Genomic DNA, 20,333 nt, shown 5'->3' on the forward strand with positions numbered 1-20,333 from the left:
AAATAGCAACAGACTTCCCTTTCTCATTCTTCCTGGCCAGCAAGAAAAATGTTTGGTTATGAAAAGTGGTAAACATCACATTCCTGCTCAAGTGTGAAGTTAAAAACCCCACAGATGGATATACCTCCCTATTTCGCTCATATTTGTAGCTACCATTATTTAATTTAAGGGGTGCCTTTTCTCGGAAGTGTAGCAGAAATTTCCACATCCCTGTTTCAATAGATTATACAGAATCTGCTCCCTGATCCCCCCCCCCCCCTTCATTATCTAAAGAGCATGTTAGCAGGTGAACAGTCTTTCCTATTGTGCTCATTTCTTTAACTTCATTAGTTTCTCTTTACAGTGTTCACTGCTGCAGCCTAAGCCCAGGGCCAGGCAGATAACTGATTTAAATTAGCCACACTGGCCGCTCTTTTAAGCAGCTCCCTGGGGTCCCTGTTGCAATTGCGTGCTTTAATGATCCCCGAGCTGTCTAACTTCGGAAAGCTTGAAAGCAGCTAATATGCTGTGACTTCTGCTTCTGATGCTATTCATTAACATATCCCTGTTCCTTTCTGTTTGCCATGTATTTGCTATACACTTCTTATATTTAGGTTTTTAAGCTCTTTGTGGGAGAACCTGGTTTTGATCTTTATTCATAGTGCCAACCACAGTGGGGTAGGACCTCTAATGTTACTGCTGCCCTAGTAATAGATGAGAGCACGGGAAAATAAAAAGTAGACAGTGACAATCAATCTATCTAGAACTTTATTTTTTTCATCTAAATTGGTGTTTCTTCCCTAATCTGAAGCCAAACAAGCTAATCTCTTCCTTCATTTCCTGCACCTCAGTCAAGCCTGCACAGACTGAGATTTTTCCTCCTTGCTTGCTGTGGCAGCAGCACACTGACCAGCCGTACGGTTGTGTTTTCCTGGCACGGGGCTCAGTGAAAATGGGGAGGGTAAGGCATTGCCTTCCCTCTCCACTTGTAGTTTTATTGCATGAAGGAAGTCGGAAGGAGCCACTTGGGAGCATATTCAGGCTCTGCTTGTACCCTGCTGCTGGTCATCTGGGCTGCAGTGTGTTTATGTACAGGGTGAGTCATGGCTTATGTAGCCCCCTGCCTCAGAGAACGGGCTTGTAACTTGCTCTTCTGCTTGTGGAGCTTCCTCACTTGCCTGAATTTGGGATCAGAATTTGGTTTTCAGGCAGAAATAGGGAACCAGATGATCAGCCTTGCCGTGGCTGGTGGGAGAGGGACTCCGATGCCTCTTGGGCCTTTGCTGTGTGATGGGAATATTGCTGTGAGGTTCCCATTTCTAAAGGTTAAAAGGCTCATGTATTTCTGCAAACTTGAACATATTTAAAAAATCAAACATGACGTGTACTTACATTAACCCATTGGTTAAATGCAGCTGCTTCTGACAGAGTAGATAACTCCTGATGAGAAAAAGAGAGAGCAGTGAGTACGCAAGCTATAATTTGCCGTACCAAAGTACTCTTGCTGTAGCCTGTGGTGTAACACGCTGTGTCTGGCCTGGCTGATGTGTCATGGAGGAGGAGGTTTTCAGTACGTGTAAAAAGGGAAGACATTCATGTTTTTCTGATACTTTCTGGTAACGGGAATGGTGAGCTACCAACTCTTGAAAATCAGGCCACCTATCGCTTAGGTGTATTAGGTGTGCCTGGCCTTGGTACGTAACATGTACTGACCTCAGGCTAAGTGTTAGTTTTCTGGGAATGTAAACCTAAATCTTTTCCTTAATGCAAAATTAATTGAAAAAGGGTATGTTGTTTTGCTTGGTATTTGTACAGCATCTTACATATCATCCTGCAAGTGGAGAGCCTTTATTCTGCCACTGATGGTGGCAGATGATGGTATGAGCAGGGACGGCAGATAGTGCTAAGAGCCATGTAAGATTATTGCCAATGGCTGGGACAGCTGACACTTTCATTTTTCCTATGCTGTTAAATGTGCATTTATATCACCAATTTACTTGTTTTGGTTTTATTTGCCTGCCAGTCAGCATGGTTTGTTTTAACATGATAAATTGACCGTTTCCACTGAGAGAGACCTCAAGGCAGAACTTCAGAAGAGTTGGGTGCTCACTGCTCCCAGCTGGGAGGTGAGTGCTTAGCACTTCTGCACGGTAGGCCTCTGGGGCTGGCATTTTTCAATTTGTCTTAAAGAAATATGCTCGGATCCCTTAGGCCCCTTTTCAAGCTATGTTTTTAAACACAACAGATCATTTTTGTATCAGGCAAGAGTCTCCAGCAGGAACACTGTCTGCAGATAGCACTGGTGGCCATCATATTTTTCTAACTGTTTATAATGGTTTTGCTGTCTCTCTGGTTAAGATCCAGTGTGAGAGCTGTGCAGTAGGTCCTGTGCTCAGAGAAGATGACCATCTTACTTACATCTGCAGCATTTCCATAGCATATTCTACCGTTTCCTTCGTAGCCCTTTGGGCACACACACTCCCAGCCACGTGAAGACTCAAACTGACAAGTTGCCTTTGAACCAGAAAGAGAGAACTTGTCAAATACTCGGGAGACCACTCAAGAGCAAGGATGGCCTGCAAACCCTGTTCCTGAAACACATTCATATACAGACATAACCTTAACAAAGGGTCTTCATACCATCTTCCATGGACATCCTCACCCTTCTATAGGACAAACTCCACCAGCTGAGGGCACTAACTCCCTCACCTGCCCACCACACACTAAGTCTAGGAGTCTAAAGCTTTCCTCCACCCTTTCTTACTTCCTCCCTACACGAAGTGGGCCCTGTTCCTTCACCTGACTACAGCAGACCCATCCTCTTCTCCCCCATGCTCTTTTCTTTAGCCCTGTCCCTGCGTCCCGCCTGAGGCTGGTGTGGCTCTTGCAGGCACTACAGAGCACAGCAGAGCCTGCAGGTCCGCTGAACCCATGCAGCTACTGATAAAGCTGGTAGATGCCTGCATAGAGATGTGTGACTTGACTAAACATCTCAACAGACTATTGCATCCAAATTGCAGTTGCTGGTAGAGAAGCAGCATTTATTTACTCCAGGCTCGAGGTAGTCCTTCTGTAAAGGCAGAATTGGGAGCAGCCCTTGCTGTCTGTCCTCAGCACATGTACCATACTGATGTGGTTCACATAGCATTTTTTGTGCTTGTAGCACTGCTTGGAAAACTTTGTTTCAACTCAAACAGAAATTGCAGGCTTGAAATGGCAAGGAAACTATGGTGTGCGCAGGAGGTGAGGTGTGATATGTATCTGAACACTTTGTTCAGGGAATGATTAATTACTCACCAGATGATGGCATTTTCCATTTTGTTCCAGGCATGAGTTTATGGGTGTGCATTCAATTCCATTCCCCTGAAATCCATCCTTACACTTGCAGTCATTCTGTCATTTTAATAGAACACAGCAATTTGTTAAAATTATTAAAATAGTGTGCATATTCTAGACGTGGTGAATTAGTCTCTCTGTGTTTCTGCGTAGCTCCATTGACTTCAGTGGAATGACACTCATTAATATTTCCAGAAGACCTTTATACCTGACATCTACTAACGTACTTACTAAAAAGTATTTGCTGCCAGAACACCATCACGTAGGAGGGAGGGAGCACTGGGGCAGGAACTGAAGGGACACTGCTTTGGGTAGAGAATGCCATGTGGAAATAGCCTTGTGGCTGGGAGGGAGAGGAGAATTTGGGGAAGAAAACAGGGTAGGAAGCACTGGCAGAGCAAAATGGGTGAGGACTAGTGCCGAAGTTGGCAATGAATGTGAGAGGACGTACCTGACCTGGCCCAACGTATATGCAGGTGGCATTTTCGTGGCACCCTGCTGCGGTGGGCAGCAGGCAGTTGTTGATGGCTGAGCAGTCCCTTCCATTGCCTGTCCATCCTGCCTGGCAAATGCACGTGTGCTCTCCCGGGCCCATCTGAATGCACTCGGCCTGGGAGGGATGCAGAGGCATCTGTTCAGGACAGTTAGGTGGCATCTGGCTTTAGGTGTAAGGCTTGTCTAAGCAATAGCGATGCCGCTATCGGGGGAAGGAGCTTGAAACTGCAGTGAAAATTGTGACTCTTCCTTCTGCAAAAGTTTCTGGCCAAACCTTCCCTACTGCCTACTTTTCTATGGTGTCAGGCTCTGTGGGAAAAGCACATACTTACATTGATATTACAGCCACCTGGGTTTAAAGCAGCACAAGGATCAACTTTGCTGCAGCTCATGCCATCTCCCTCGTAGCCAGGTTTGCAAACACAGCTATAGAGACAAGAGGAGGAGGGAGGCATTAAACATGATAGGACAGCTGTAAGGTGAAGCAATTGTTTTCCACTGTAACATGCTATTTATAGGCAGCTTAAAATTGGTAACCTTGGATTCATGATGCAAATGGCTTAAGTGCATACATTATGGTTTTTTTCCCAAAATATTGACTGTGTTAAAGTCAAATCAGGGATCCATTCTCTGTATGCGATGGGGAGTGAAATTAATTCTGTGCTGATGTGATCTTTGCAAAGGTGAGCTAATAGCTCTAAATTAATTATGAGCTGGGGTTGCTCTTTCTTTCAGTGACACAGAAGACAGCTCCCTGAAATGCATGCAAGACAACGAGCCCCCCTGTTTCCCTGGGTCCCCTCCAAGATTAACCCATATTGGAGAGAATTTCTTAAGCACTCAAGTTACGCAGCATCCCACGTTCTGCTTTCTGTGGTGACTCATTATGAATACACTGCGGCAAGAGGCAAACTCGCTGCATGTGAAGGTGAGCGTGAGGCAAGCGCAAGGCAGCTGTAGCAGTAACAGAGTTTTGTGACCAGTCCAGTCAGGACTGGGGAGCCTGTGCAGAAGTCCACGGTGTTGTGGCATGCAAATCTTACCTGAACTGACCAGAGTGAGCTATCTACCCCCAAACTGCTTGAGAGTTTCATTGTTTTTCAACAAGGCTCAAACTCCCAATTCACTAAGAGATGATTAGAAATAAGAGGTTCCTAAGAGCCTTTGCAGATGTTGGTAGGAAGGCAGCCTTCTGAACAAGGGTCAGATCCATATGCATCTATCTTATCAGTGCTAAATATAAGGTACAGGATAGGGCATTGAGAACGCTTAATCAGTATCTTGCAACTCAAGGTCGATGCGGTGCATGTTTATGCTTATTTGCTGCATAGCAGTATTTCAGTGGCTGATGTTTTTGTACTGCTACAAGGCACTGTTTTGATCAAGCAAACAGGAAAGAGCTGCGTCATAGTTAATATTAATTAGATACAAGTTACTGACTTACCTCACTGCGCCATCGCTAAGCTGACAGTCTGCATGTACATGGCAGAGCTGTAGGGAGGGCTTGCAGGGAACAATCTGCTTATCACAGAATTTCCCCGTGTATCCAGTTCTGCATGATCCAGGAAGACAGATCCCATCGCTGTCTATTCGGTTATCGCACTTCCCATAAATGCAGGGGCACTCTACCAGACATAAATTAGAATGTGCAATTCCATAGTGGCAAGGCATCTATCCTTACATAGCATTTCTTCTGAATTGGGTCCTCCTTTTTTTCTAGAATCTAAACTTTTGTATTTTTAAAGTCTCACTTGGTTGGGAGACTTATACTTTGTTTATCGTATCCATGTCTTTTCAGGTGTGTTTTATGAATAACTGTTTAAAATCTATTTTGTCTTTATAGCGCGCTTATCTATCAATGAAAGTCGAAGTACTTCAGAGAAGTAGGAACAAAATACTGTCTCCCAGGCTATTAAGGCTAAAGTTATTTCATTGCACAACTTTTGGTGTACTTTCAGTGATATGGGAAGCCTTGTAATACTGAGTCCACAATCCTACAAATTGCACAGTGCTGGGCTGGTACACAGAGCAGCAGCACAAACCTACCAGCACTTTGCTGGGGCTGGGCTGATTAGTGCTGCTGGGAGGCACAGCAATGTGCCCAGAGGACATAGTAGGTAAGCCTTCTGCAATTGCAAGAATTGCCAGCGGTGACGAGTTACGCCAACACGTACTGCTTTGGCAGGACTGGAGCTTAGGCAATACCACCCTTTCTTACGGAAATCGTCTTTTGGTTTTTGTCCATGTACCTCTGAACCTTCGAGTGAGCTGTGCTTCATGAATGACAGGCTGTTTCATAGCAAAAAAGACTAAAGATGATTTTGTAGATGGGGAATATATCTATATTTGATATTGTATATTCTGTAGACTCTCAAATGTATTATGGTTTGACACAGCAAGATTAAATCTGTCAGTATATAGAAGATGACTGCTAGAACTATAAGCTATTCAATAGATCAGAAATTATTCAGTAAAGATGGTTACGAAGTGGCTCTAAACACAATCTGTTTACAGATCTAGTTGTTCTTAGATTACATATGTTTGTCATTGCAGGCAGAATCTGTTCTGTTGTGGGCAATACCAGGCGGGAATGGAATAGCAAAGATTTTTTTCTTCAGTTACTTATATGAGGGAGACAGAAATGAAAAGAACAATAAATTAATATAAAGCAAGCTATGGCCCCTGCAGAAAGCCCAATTAAGTCAGTAGGAAGATTTTCACTGACTCTGGGCTTATGATGTATCCCTTTGAAATAAGAAATGAAAGTACCCCAGAGAGATCTTGCTCGTCCTCTGTAGAGACTGTTTAGTGAGCAGTTAATGCCTACCTTAATGTTACTAGGGCCCAAAAGAAATAGACCATGCTCTTGGGCTGAGGAAGTACGGCTGTACTTACCTTTGTCACACTGAGGTCCATATTTGCCAGGGTCTGAGCAGAACTGACAGTGCGAGCCTTGAAATGCCTCAGCACAAATGCAGGTCCCATTTCCACCCAGGCCATCCATGCACTGTGATATGGAAGACAGGTGATTTCTATGTATAAATTGAAATACATCTTTATCCTTCCTCCAGAGAAGAGACTACATGCCTGTCCATATTATGACTGTGATAGACTACCAGGAAGAACCTCAGCTTTGATGAAACAGTTGTTTCAAAGCAAAAGCTTTCCTTGTGCTTGTACTTTGCTGCTGTGTGTTCTACCTTCCTTTGCTATTTTAAAGTGAGAATACTGAGCTGGGTCATTCTCCTGTGCTGTGCAAAGCCAAAGCATCAGAGTGGGTCACCCAGCCCCAGCCTTGCCTGTGTGCTGTGTTGGAACCGCGGAAACCTGCAATTTGGACATCTGAGAGGAGAACGATTCATTTTCTCTCCTCCGTATAACTGAACCTGAACTTCACGGCCATCACTGGACATAAATGGAGGGTGCGGCTCTCATGGAGCCTAACATTCCTGTTGTGCAGAAGTGCTTCAGGGACTTTTGGGACACAGCCTGTCCTTCCCCCCATGGGAGCGCAGGGTGCTGCTGGATGCTCTGCTTACCTGCCCGTTTCCTGAGCAGGGTTTGGAGAAACCTCCTGGACATGGACTGCAGTCAGGGCCAAAGAAGCCTTTGCAACACTTTGGTTCCTGTGAAATAAAGCAAACATCCCCTTTTCCAGTGCCTTAGTGTGGAGGCAGTGCACAAAAGACAGTTCTCCATCATCTTTTGGCCCTCTGGCAAAGGCCTGTAGGGGTAGCTGGCCCTTAAAAGGCTTGTGTTGAACCAGAACCACCTCTGCAATGGCCCTGTTAAAACCAGGAGGGGTGCTGGGAGCCCAAGAGGGGGATGCACAGACCACCAAATCCTTCCCTTGTTCTTATCACTCATCAGTGTTAGAAATCCCCGTCCTGTCACCAGTTACGAATGTGCCTGCGTGTGTCTGCGCATACTGTGTGCACTCTCATGTGCCTGTGGGAGTGCAGTGCAATTCAGAGGCAGGCAGTCTCCTTTGCATCTGAGATCAGGAACTTGAAGATACGTTTTACCCCAGGGAGATGCTGTGAAAGCTAGACACGCTGCTTTGATCTTCCTCCTTCCCCTCTGTGCACCAGTATGGGATTTAGCCACTACACAGCCCTAAATGTTTTTCTCGGCTGCATCTTTTCTCTTAATCATGAACTGGCTGCTTGATCCATTTATTTATCAAAAGCACAGAAAGTGTATTAGAAAAAAACCCTCATTTACATGTGTGATTCAAGGGAAATAGGAATTAGCAAAAGGCTCTCAAAGCTTACGGATTTGTAGACTTTTCTGCTTGTTACTTAATGGTGGTCATGAAATGCAGAAGCCTATTTAGGAGCCCCAGGAGCCAGAAAGGTGTAAGTACTTCTCAGGGGCTAATGACTTCTGCGAGGACCAGGCTTGCCAAGCAGAACAAGTGGAGCGTGGTTCTCGGGAGTGTTTCCCATTCATTGTTACCCAAAACTGTGGGAAGTCCTGGGACAGGAGGGGCTGGGGCCAGGGGTGAACAAGCTGTCCTGTTCTTCATGGGTGAAGCGGTATGGGGCAATGACAACATTTGGGCTTGGAGTCTTATGTGAAAACTCTTGAGTTACAGAGTATGAGCACGTTGTTGTCAATAACGTATGGCAGCTAAAAAACCTCACTGCAATTTGCCTGGTATTTTGCTCTAAGATTTACCATAGCTCCTTTCAGCCCCCTGTAGAAGGGTATGGAAACTACATGGACATCTCCAAACATATCTCAACTCCAAAAGGAAAGTTCACAATGCAAAAGATAATATTTTGGAAAACTTTTATATACTTTTCACCTTAAGAAACAGTAACTCTGTACCTTTATTGTTATATTGCAGGATCTAGCACAGCCAGTTTTTTGAAAGGTTGGTCCTTCAATAATGCATCTCTGTTTTGAGAAAGGCTGGAACATGCACAAAATGGAAGCATTAGTATTTCTAAGCAATGTACAGTTCTGTGATACAGTCTTAATATTGCAAGATAATTTAACTGGAGAACAGAAAGCACCTTGCTATAGTGTTGCATTTGAAAAATTTAATAAATTATTTATCTTTCCATAATATGAGCTTTCTTTTCATTATTCCTGAATAATGGCATATAGGCTATTACCGAATATGGCAGATAGGACTAACTGCCAGTGAATATTTATAACATGGGGAATAAAATTCCTGTGGCAGCTAGACTTGAGTTTTGTATGTGGAGAAACATGCAGCCAGATTTGCATCTCTTAGTTGCAAAGCAAATGGAAGATTTTCAATCCTTTCTGAAGCTACTTCTGCAGACCGTTACTTCTGGGAGGATGCTTAATCAAAAGGAAATTTTTAACAGATGTGATGTCTATTTTAAATGTATCCCTCCTCTGTTTTTCATTTACTAACTCTCAAAGCATGATCATAGCAATTCTCATCCTCAGCTCTCTCTTCTGCCGAAGCCTATCCTAAATAGATCTTACCTTACCTGAGAAAAGAGTCAGAGCTTCTATGACGTTGCAAGAGGGATCTTGCAACAGCAAACAAAATAATGCTGAAATTACTTGATGCTTCAATCATTGCCAAAAAGAGACTGAAGTACCATCTGTATTTGTATTTTTATGCAGTCTCCTGTATTCATATCTGGTTCTTTTGCTCGCTATATTGGGAGAGCAGTAATCAATGTATGGGGACCCCTATACATTTTGTACAATTGAGGAATCTGTCAGGAAATGTCACTTACGATGGGCTTTGAATCCTGTGGACAGGGAGCCAATGCATGCGGTAAACAACTTGCACAGGCACTCTAGATGGAAACAATAAGGATAGTCAGTTGAAAAGGCATTATACCAACTACTGAGATGCATACTTATGGATGATATACCCTGTAAATTTTAAGTACGCCTGTTCTATGACTTTTAGCTGTCACAGCATGGATCTGGAACTCAACAGCAGCACCAGGGCTATATCCGCTGGCTCTGATTTTTGCTGAATGGTTGTTCGTTTCCACCTTCCTGTTTTTATCTTCATTTGTCCTTCCCCCACTACCTTCTTTTAAAAAACTGGCAGCTTCCTACACAGAATATAAGCATGGGCATGAATGCACTGGTGTTGTTTGCTCAACCCAGTATAATATATTAACTAATATTGTCTGAGGGTCTGGTGCAGTCTGTACACTTAACTTCTATGAGAATTTTTTTATTTCTTCCTAGGAAGATCACAAATTAATTGAGTCTTGTATATAGAGAGTGTGAACAGAAATTTGTCTTGTATATAGGCGGTGGAGAGAAAAATATTCTTTGCTTCCATGTCATAGATCCTGTACTCCGCTATGATCCAGTGGTGTATAATTATTTTTATGTCTTCACCTTTTGGTTGCCTTTTCCCACTAGCTAATTTATCACCATGTGGTGGTGACAGAGTCTGGCAATTACAGCACTGAGGAGCTATAAACTCCAGTGGCAGTTTTAAAGGTGAGTCTTCTACAGGCTCAACATGCAAGAACTTCAGAGAGGTTGAGCCTTTCAGTGAGTGGATACGGAGTTTGTCAAAGCCTTGTTGCTCGTGACTGCTAATGTCTTGCCTTTCAACCAAGTTAGAATAAGTCCTAGAGCTGGCTTCCAATGTGTCACTTCACTGTGTTTCATCATCAGTGGACAAGTGACCACGAACCTGAACTATGGCACTTCCCCCACAGATTTATCACTGGAGCTGCGGGGAAAGAATCAGGTACTGGTTTGGATTTAGTAGTCCCTCATGTTGTTACAGCACTTAAAGGAATGAAGGACCAGACTTAGAAAGCATTTGGACATCAAATAGTTGAGGTACCAATGCCACTACTATGTTTTAAAGGTCTGTGGGTCAGACGTATTTTAGCAAATACATTTGGGTGTTATAAAAGCTCTTTGATAAGCTGTGTAGTTATGGATACAGTTGACTTGGGTTCTTAGCTTCCTTTGCGTTTCTGAAAATCCCTGCAAGTGCCTCTTTGCTCCTTTAGAACTTAAAAATCTGGCTGATGGCTGTGGAAGTGTTTCCCGCTGTTGGCGTTGCTCTCCCTGCTGCTCAGTGCCACTCAGTGTCACCTAGTTGCTCCCTTTCTCCACCTGGGATGCTCTCAGCCATTGACATGTACCTGCTCCCTCCTTTTCCTGAGGATGGGAGTCCTGCCTCTTCCTTCTGCCACGCCGCAGAGGGAGGACAGGGAAATGTGTCTGCACTTCAACGCAAGGTCCAATCTGCCCATTTTCAGCAGCAGATACAGATACTGTCTTTGCACCCAAGTGTCTGAAGCATAGACGTATATTCCCTTCCACCAAGTCTGCGGTGGGAGTGCTGACCTCTGCGAGGAGGTGGAGCAAGATATTGAGTCCTGCGGTTATTACCAGCGTTCAGGTACAGTTACATGGATATGTATGTGTTAGCATAATGGTTTCATCTTTAGGGATGTACAGTTCTTGTAGGTGTGTACAACTGCCAGTTCCTGCAAGGTTTGTCACTTTTCACTGGAACCACAAGTAGTATTTACAAGGTGGCATTGCTCTTGTTTTCTGAGAGTGATGAAGATGCATGATGGCAGGTAAAGAACAGCAAAGCCATTGCTCCCTCTGGTATTCTCCTTGGTAGCGGTGCTCTGCTTAAAGCCTTGGATATGAAACTATATTTCAAACTACGCATGAAGCTTTCAAAGCTGACAAAAGTTCCTGACTTCAGTTTGGGGAATAATTTTTGTGACAGATGCTATTTGTTTTGTCTTTAAATAATTTTTCATAGTGTTGCTTTAGGATTGATTGATGTCAGACATAGTTTGTAGGTAGGTTCCTGGTAGGGAATTCAAATTACTGGAGTGTAATTTGAATTTTAAGGTGTTGATTGCTTTTTGTATTGGAGATTGCGGCTCGGCTCTCTGCCTGGTTTACGATTATACTGCATGTACGGCACATTGTAGTTACTGCCAGAGGTAATAGTTCTTTAGTGCCAGGTCTTGTGTTTTCTTCATTAAATTTTGATGCTGTCCAGCTCTGCTGGGAACCTCTTTCAAGGCTGTGGTTCTGGACTGTTGTAAGTTAAGATAGTAAATGTTTTGCATTACTGTACCGGAACTGTTACTGGCCCAGATACGTGCTTGAACACAGTCCAGTGACAGCTCATTGGAGCCATGCTTACTGCAAGGTAAAAGTTCAGTCTGATACTCAGTCTTCTTACCAGAAATAGTATCTGAATGTTACCCAGTGTAAAGGCCTGTACTGTGTTACCAAACTGAACAAGGTATGTCAAAATCCACCCTTTGAAATATGAAAACAGTTTTGTAATTCCTAATTTGAAGAAAACTGGAAGAAAGGAGGGCTACGGGAAATTGCGTCTTCTGAAAATAATGTATTTGTAATATATTAATATAAAATTAATTATAATGTTAATATTTTAACTCACTGGCTCCTTTCCCTGCATATTTAGTAGAAATGAAAATACTGACCCAAAAGAGTTTCCCTGGGAACTTGACACTAGTTACCATGTACTGGAATGCACAGGTGGGATTCAGGAACTGGAGGAAAAAGTTTGACCAGAGAGACAACATATTTAAAAGCGCTACTGCAAGAACTAGATGAGTTAAAGTGGTATAGGATGTGCTCATATGAATTCCTTACTTACAGATTATTTGTGTTTGTGCAGTACTGGTGGCTGTATGTCATCAATATATTAATTTCCAAAATACCCCCCTTTTTATGGACAATATCAGAGAGAGCAGTAAAGAGGAAGCTGGAGCGCATTATAAGGAGCGGTGAAGAGCTATTGATTTGTCGTGATTCTCTTACCATTGTGACTTGACTTCTTGTCTCATCACACCGATGTGGTAGAATTGGAACAATTGTGGGTGGGATGAGAACTCCTGCAAGAGTATAAATGCGACCATTTTTTGCAACAATATCTGTTTCTTCCATTTCTTCTCCACTCACCAAGACTTGTCCCTATGAAACATTAAATTATTATTAATAATAAATTTTTCATAGCTTCTCAATTTCTGATAATTTCAAGAATTTCTAGTCGTACTTCTTTTCAGTTGGCTATCTATTTTTTATTACGCTTGTTTTACGCAAGCAGCATGCCTATGTTGTGCATTTTCTTGAATATTGGTCTACAAGAGAGGTATCTCAAGTTTTCCTCTTAATCTGCAACTGTTAGCCTGTGGAACTGGTGACTAAGACACTGGCCAAAATGAGAAGACTACTGGTGACTTCAGGCACTGATTTCAGTGGGTATAAGCATGATTTGGTCCTCTCTGACAAAGGGGGAAAAAGTGAGAGACAATCTGGGATCTATCCAAATTCACAGGAGGAAAAGAAAAAGAAAAAGTATTCTTTCTGCATTTACTCATGCAACTGCTCTGCCTGTATAAGAATTTTCATAGTTGCATCTCTTCTCCAGAAGGTTCATATTTGGCTAAAATATGCAAAGAACAGCAGGGAGTTAAAATAACAGATAAGTTTGGTTTCGCAAAAGTACTGACAAATTAACACCTTTAAAAATGTGTTCACTAGGTTAATCAGGATCAGAGACTATAATATTAAAGAGAATAAAAGAATATCTATGTGTGCACTGAGAAGTGTTTAAAATAACCAAAATATGTAACAGAATGATTTAAAATATTTTAAATAGATTTTTTTTTTTTTTTTAAACTAGGCAGAGCATAAATGAGGTTCATTCCTGAACTGGTGCTAATCATAAGAAAAGAGAAACTGCAGACTGTCCTTATATACCAGTCATTTGCTCTGCATCCTTTATAATACTAATTTCTAACAGTAGGTGGGAATGGCAAATTGAAAATTTCTGCCTCATTATAGCAAGAAATTCCTCTGCTAATGTCCCCCCTCCTCCCTTTTTTATCCCCCCTGCATGCAAACAGTTGCCTAGATCAGAGCGAGCTGTTCACCGGTGAAAGCTGCCTTTGACTTACAGTGCTGGTCCTGTTAAAGTAAATGAACTGCTTCGCCATGCTTCTGATGTGCTCTATTGAGACGAGGCTGGCAACCTCTAGCTGAAATGAATATAAATTGATTGAAAGAAATGTAATATCATTATTCTTTTCAAACCCAGATGGATTTCACAAGAAAGACCACCTTTCTCTTTAGGGTGAGCGAATGACCCTCTCAGCTTTTCTCTAGCTACGTGGGCAGCCTCACATTGACTAACCTGCTTGTGTAACGAAGTTAGAGTGATTAAATTTTGATTGAGCTTGCTCGTTGCAGCATGTGAAGAGCTTGTTGCCCAAAAGGATATTATTTTTTCTCCTAATTATAGCAACCAATCTAAGTAAAGTTATCACCTCTCCCTAAAAATAGCCCTTTGCATCCTTAGACCATTGTGGAAACGTCGGTGCTGATATCCCGTGAAGGGACACGTGGATCTCATGCCCCTGCTCCCTGTGATCCCGCTCTTTGCCGGGAGTGATCTCTGCCTTGGACGCTGCAAGCGGGGCCTTTCACTAAGCACATCCTTCCTTCCCCACAGCAGGAGGTGGGGTGGGAATGAACTTCAGTCTCCTCTAGCCTTAGTTTCTGGGAGTGTTGCTGGGTTCTGCTCTTTGTTTCCAGTAGAAAAAGGAGGGAAAAATGGGAGGCTTACTTAGAGGATGACAAAACCACCTCTTTCTAATAAACAGAAGACTAATCTTAGCAGAACTGCCTCACAGAGAGCTTGATTTTGATTGCAACAAGTACTTTTCCTGCTACTCCTTCCTGCAGCCCTGCCAAGCTGACAGTACATCCCTGACGGGGATTCTTGCTCCACAGCAGGCTAAGGTAGTGGGTCTCAGGTTAAGGATGACTATAGATATATGTTTTTTTCCCCCACTTGAGCTAAGTCCCCATCACCAAAAGGTATATTTTAAAGTGGAAATAGTAACTTGCATGTAACACACTAGTGTGACACAACACAGTTTTAATTTGCCATGATTCAGGGACTACCCCATGCCTCCTAGCAGGGGTTTATTTTCATTAGTGACACTGAGATGAAAAGTTCGTGTTCTCCATTAGTGAACTTTATGTGACTACCCTTAGTAAAGGCAGAGGCATAGCTGTCCTTTGCAGCCTTGCTGTGCATACTGAGTGGAGGCTGTTCTTGGAAAATCTCTGCCTTCAGAGTGGCAAAGGGTTTGAAAATGCTCTTACACTCCAGGTCAGTAAAGCAGCTGCACTCACCTCAGTGTTGGAAACAATGTGGTATCGGACCAGCTCCAGCAGCTTCCATGAACCCTGCCAAAGCAGAAAAGAGGCTGTTTTAGCCCAAAATGAGTCACACAAACCCAACCTGGCCTGTGAGAGGACATGGGGATGAGAATGGCGTCACCGGCTGGTGCACCAGAAACCTCTGGGTCAGTGGTGGTGCTCAGCTCATGGCATGCAACCTGCCCTGTGGTGTCTGCTCTCTCTGTCTGTCCCTGACAAGGGTGACACCTCCCAGGAGGGGGTTTGGGGCTTTGCCATGTGGCTCTCCAGGCTGTGCTGGCAGGGGAAGAGCAGGGGAGCGAGGACCTGGGGTGGGGGATTGGTGTCGCTTCATAGGATGGGAGATCCCAAATCCCATGCCTCTCTAGGTGTTACCTTGATCTTTAATTGTTAGAGATGGCTTAAGCCTTGATCATAGGAGCTTAGTTTAGATGAACACTAAACTAGATGAACATGGGAAAATGATGTATGTATGCATCTCCTATATATCTATATATATATCTGCTATCTAAGAAAGATTTGCATTATAGAAAGACTATACCTCTGCAGAAAGCAGGTAATCCAGAACCTCAGCTTTCATATTACTCAGAGCCTCATTACTTGGAACAAAGACTGTGTAAGGTCTGTTGTCCTGCTGTAAATCCATTCCCAGGCCAGTTTTCTATTTTGGTTTAAAAATAAGAGTGAAATTACATATTAATATTGAAGAACATCTGAAAATAGCTTTATGGAATTGCTTTTCTGGATCCTCACCTCTATCAAAGATGTAAATTGGCTGTATCTTCCATTATCTTGAAGTACTGACATTATGGTTTCCTAAAATAAGATGAAAGTAAGATTTATTTTAGTTGGGAACATGGAATAAATACCAATTCTTATAAGACACTTTTTCAATTACTGTATGAACCTCAGTGATTACAGATTGAATACATTTGGGTTTCCTTATTGTTTGGGTGGCTGGCGGTGTCTGGAAATGGCTGAGATGGTAGCACTCTTGGCCTGGTGCTGTACTGGCTTATAGTTAGAGCTTATCATTGTCCTGAAATACTGTGCAGTCACAGAACATACAAGCAGTGTGTGTATGGGGAAAGTTTTATTATCTCTTCACTCCCAATGAGAAAGGGCAGAGAAATAAAATATTTGCAAAAATACCATATAAAGAAGTAAACTCTCAAGGAATTACACTAAGCAGGGCACCAGAAAACCCCAAAACATCCCAAATTATCAGTTTTTATAATATTAGCCTTTTGGGGGGAGGGATTGCTGCTTTGAATACAAGTCTTGCCTCATATCTGTCCAGATGTTCCTCCTTTTAGTATGTTGTCTGGAATTCAGTGAGATGCACTGATCGTGACTGCCAGTTTCCCAGGGAACCACTCAAATGCAGTGAGTACAACCAAATCCTCCATGGACCAGCTTGGCAGAAGAGCGAATGTCTGTTTGCTGTGGAAGCTGCGCCATTACCTTTCACTTTGAATGTTGCTTCTCTGAGTTGACACACAATGGCTCAGTAGAGTTTGTCTAGCTGCTGTCAGTCACCCTCCTTTGCATTCAATTAATGTGAAACTATTTTAAAAGAAAGTCTGACATTGCATGTGTATAGCTTATGGCTCACCTCTTTGCTGCTTTCAAATGTTGGCTCCATGTTGTCCATGGCTTTGTCAATAATGTGCAAAATCCCATTGGAAGCCATAATATTTCCCTGCAAAAGTTTTCCTTTTCTCCTTCCTCCTTGGATTCTAATTCTTAATTGATTATCCTGAAAGAAGCCAGGCAACGGATAGTGAGTTTTTTATTACGGAATGACAACAGAGAGAATGAGTGTTGAATAAAGTCTAACACCCCCTTCCATTGCCAACACCTGGGCCATTTAAATCTGGGGAGGCTAAAGGTTGCTTCCAATGCTTATCAAGGAAATGGAAAAAATTCCTTTGACTTTGGATCAGGACCATGTTATTTTGTTGTGGGACAGCAAAGTTCAGAAGAGAAGTAGGGACAGGCCCTGTGGGGAGAGCGGTGTACCTAAAAGGGCTCTGATGACCACTAGTAATAAAAGTCTGCCAGGAAATGGTTTAAAATGTGATTGTACTGAAAGGGTCAACTCTCGTAATCTTAAGGGACCACGACCCATTTCCTTATATTATAGGTATATTTAAAAAAAACAAAATGTTGCTGATTCTGCACTGTACTGAAGCCTGCAGGAAACTAACAGGCCTCAGACAGCAATGATATTTTCCTGTTACAAATGGAGTGCATACTCATTAAAGAAATAAAATAGATCTCTCAGATGCCACTGATCTACTAAAAAACATGAGAAGTACTTGATTTCAGCCTTCACGTAGGCTCAAGTCATTAACAGACATTTAATGGACCAAGAGCAATAATTCTGCATTCTAAAATCTAGTATATCAGCTGTAGAGAATAATTCTTTTAAAGTGTGGGATCAGACTGCCCTGATGTTTTCTGACATCAAATAAGCTGGGCTAGTGATGAACTTTACTCCATGTTTTTCATGATAAATTGCCATGTGCCTTTTATTTATGTCAAAGACTTATATATGCTGCGTGATTCAAAGGATGCCCAGGCTGATGCTCAGTGGGAGGTGGGATTTGCAGTGCAGTCAGTGCTTGCTCTGTGTGAGCAGTAGGCACGGGTTTCCAGCATAAGCTCTGGGCTTTTCCCTCCCCATGCCCCCCTCTTACTTCACCTAGGCTCTCTTAATGTCCCCCCTAAATGTCTGTTGGTCATGCCTGCAGATTTAAGGTTACTTAATTCTAGCAAACATTTTTAGAACGGTCTGTGTTAGACTGCTATGTCACTCAGTGGTGATGCATCTCTAAAGGTAATTTTTGTTTTCACTGATTTTAGTGGGAACTTTGATGCTGGTGAGGTTTCGGGTTTCACTTAAACTCCTTGTAATGCATGGCCACAGCTGTGGTTTTTCATAATCCAGCAGCTATCTGCAACCTGATGTCTTGCTGCAGAAAGACCTGTCATACTCCTTGTTGAGTGAACAGAGAGTAGGATTCTTGCTGAGGTAGGCTGGAAGGCCACTTACCTTTTCTCCCTTTGATATCTCTCCTGACTTGCCAGTCAAAGTATATATTACGTTAGTATTATTCAAGCTACTGGTATTCAACTGACCAGCAATTACATGGAGTTTCACGAAGTATTGTGCTTTCTGTTTATTATTCAGAAGATCCTTTATCTAGAAGAGCAGAGCAGAGATTTATTTCAATACAGGCTTCATCTAAAAATAATCTCATGGTGAATGCTTTTTTTCCTCCAGCTGTTACATTCTGAAATGATAGGTTTTCTTCTGAAGTGAGGTGATAGGGTCTGAACCAAATGGAGGCCTCTCTTGGTTTCAGTTCAGGTCAGATTACACCCTTATGTCCCTGCATGAGCAGTGAGTGCCTCCAGAGTTGTCCTGACTTCAAGGGAAGGTACTGGATGCTGACCACTAGCATATCAGGCCACTTTTTTTTTTTTTTTTAACGAAAAACATTATTTTTTTTAATCATCCTTACATAAAAGGTGACCTGTAGGCCTCCCTGCTGAAAATTCAGATCTTAATTCAGACCCTGTCTCAACCAAGTGAAAAAACCTTGAGCATAGCCATGTAAGACGATCCCAAACTTACTTGAAGCGTGACTGCATTCTACCCTGACTCGCCAAATTTTGTTTTTCTTTCAAGTAGGAAAAATCTCTGGCCCCTAGATTTAAATGTATCCAGAAGTGTGCTAGAGCAAAAAGTTCTTCTGAATCTGTTGCATCAAAACAGTTTTAACACAGATGAGATTCTGAAGGAGCTAAATCCCCCCCACTTTAAAACCCTCTCTGTTGTTTACTTACATTTGTACCTTTGAGCCCCTTGTTTGTTGGTACAAGCACGGTAAATGGTCCCAGAGTACTCAGCGGCCATTCATAGACATTTTCTTGTAAGGAGAAAGGAGGGAAAAATAAAGTTTAAATGTGTATTGAAAAGCTCATTGGAGGAAGGGACTGTGTAATCTGTGCCAGGTATGCAAGGGCAGAATAAGAAAGAACACTATCTGTGGTTATTTAATGTTAATCTAATATTCTAAAATCCAAGTCGTTGAAAGATGAGAGGCAGATGGGATGTGAAATCCAGGTGCTGGTGCATATTTGACACAGGATGAGGCAAAACATTCAGAATGCTTCTGGTACCCTGGATACTGTGGCATGCAGACCAGGGTGATAGACATGAAAACAGCATTTCTTTGGAGATGTGTCCTTACAGGAAGATGGCCTCCTGCTTTAAATCAATTCCGTCTTTGTGGGGCAAGGGATATGCTGCTGATAACCTGCTGGTAGTGCAAATATCAGCAAACACATAGCTGGTAATAAAAGCTGATGCACTGAAAGTTAATTGAAGTTCATTTGCTACTCAGATGGTATTTCTGTTTCCAAGACAGCAGTATAAGACCACTGATTCTGTAGCTGAAGGCATTAACTATTTCTAATATTCATCTCTTTTTCCAGAGGTTTAAAATCAGAACTAAAACCACCTTTACAGTTGTTATAGGTATGTCGTACCAGAGAATATACCTCAAAATTAATACACTGTCTTACAAAACAATGTGAACTATTCTGCTGTGTATTCTTAGTTTTTGAAAGACATTAATGTGGAGTGAATATATTGTAAAATAACCTGTGTGATTATTACCGCAGATTATACTTAGATTGGATATTAGGAAAAATTTACTTAGATTGGATAAAAAATTACTTAGATTGACTATTAGGAAAAATTTCTTTACTGAAAGGGTGGTCAAGCATTGGAACAGGCTTCCCAGAGAGGTGGTGGAGTCACCGTCCCTGGAGGAGTTCAAAAAACATGTAGATGTGGCACTTCAGGCATGATTTAGTAGGCATGGAGATGTTGGGTTGACGGTTGGACTAGATGATCCTAGAGGTCTTTTCCAACCTTAATGATTCTATGATCAAATGGCATATTTATGTCCAAAACTTAACCAAAGAACATAAAATCGGGATCGTTGTTAACAAATGGTGGCGCCCAGCATGTCAGACACATAAGGAGAAACACACAAAGAAACTGCAACTGAGCTCTCAGTGCTGAGGCAATGGATTTCGGTCTTCAGTGCTGAATGTGAAGGTCCCTGCCAGTCTTTGTCCTTGGCCAGCTATGGGGGATTCTTATTCCATTCTGGTCAGGAATTCAGGATCTTTATTTTAATTGCTGGGCTCAGTGAAAAGCACCGAGCAAATTATATTAAACAGGAGAAAATTTTTCATATTGATGGATTTAACTTGAAGATTCAGCTTGTTTCTAGCAG

General features: G+C 42.4%; 1 protein-coding gene across 1 annotated transcript in view; it reads right to left on the reverse strand.

Annotated features, from left to right (window-relative positions):
- The window catches only part of STAB2 (stabilin 2), an 87,873-nt gene that overhangs the window by 44,977 nt on the left and 22,563 nt on the right, over positions 1-20,333 (reverse strand). Inside the window, exons 11-28 of the mRNA XM_072849384.1 lie at positions 18,871-18,953; positions 18,074-18,223; positions 16,631-16,774; positions 15,769-15,831; positions 15,557-15,676; positions 14,989-15,042; positions 13,746-13,826; positions 12,607-12,759; positions 9,537-9,599; positions 8,644-8,727; positions 7,350-7,436; positions 6,706-6,817; positions 5,255-5,435; positions 4,143-4,236; positions 3,767-3,925; positions 3,277-3,372; positions 2,398-2,493; positions 1,372-1,419 (exon numbers count right to left, since the gene is read on the reverse strand). Coding sequence (XP_072705485.1) covers positions 1,372-1,419; positions 2,398-2,493; positions 3,277-3,372; positions 3,767-3,925; positions 4,143-4,236; positions 5,255-5,435; positions 6,706-6,817; positions 7,350-7,436; positions 8,644-8,727; positions 9,537-9,599; positions 12,607-12,759; positions 13,746-13,826; positions 14,989-15,042; positions 15,557-15,676; positions 15,769-15,831; positions 16,631-16,774; positions 18,074-18,223; positions 18,871-18,953 — 1,868 coding nt within the window. The remainder of the gene's footprint in view (positions 1-1,371; positions 1,420-2,397; positions 2,494-3,276; positions 3,373-3,766; positions 3,926-4,142; positions 4,237-5,254; positions 5,436-6,705; positions 6,818-7,349; positions 7,437-8,643; positions 8,728-9,536; positions 9,600-12,606; positions 12,760-13,745; positions 13,827-14,988; positions 15,043-15,556; positions 15,677-15,768; positions 15,832-16,630; positions 16,775-18,073; positions 18,224-18,870; positions 18,954-20,333) is intronic.

The sequence above is a fragment of the Ciconia boyciana genome, chromosome 1, assembly GCF_034638445.1.
Source record: "Ciconia boyciana chromosome 1, ASM3463844v1, whole genome shotgun sequence".
NCBI classification, from domain to species: Eukaryota; Metazoa; Chordata; class Aves; order Ciconiiformes; family Ciconiidae; genus Ciconia; species Ciconia boyciana.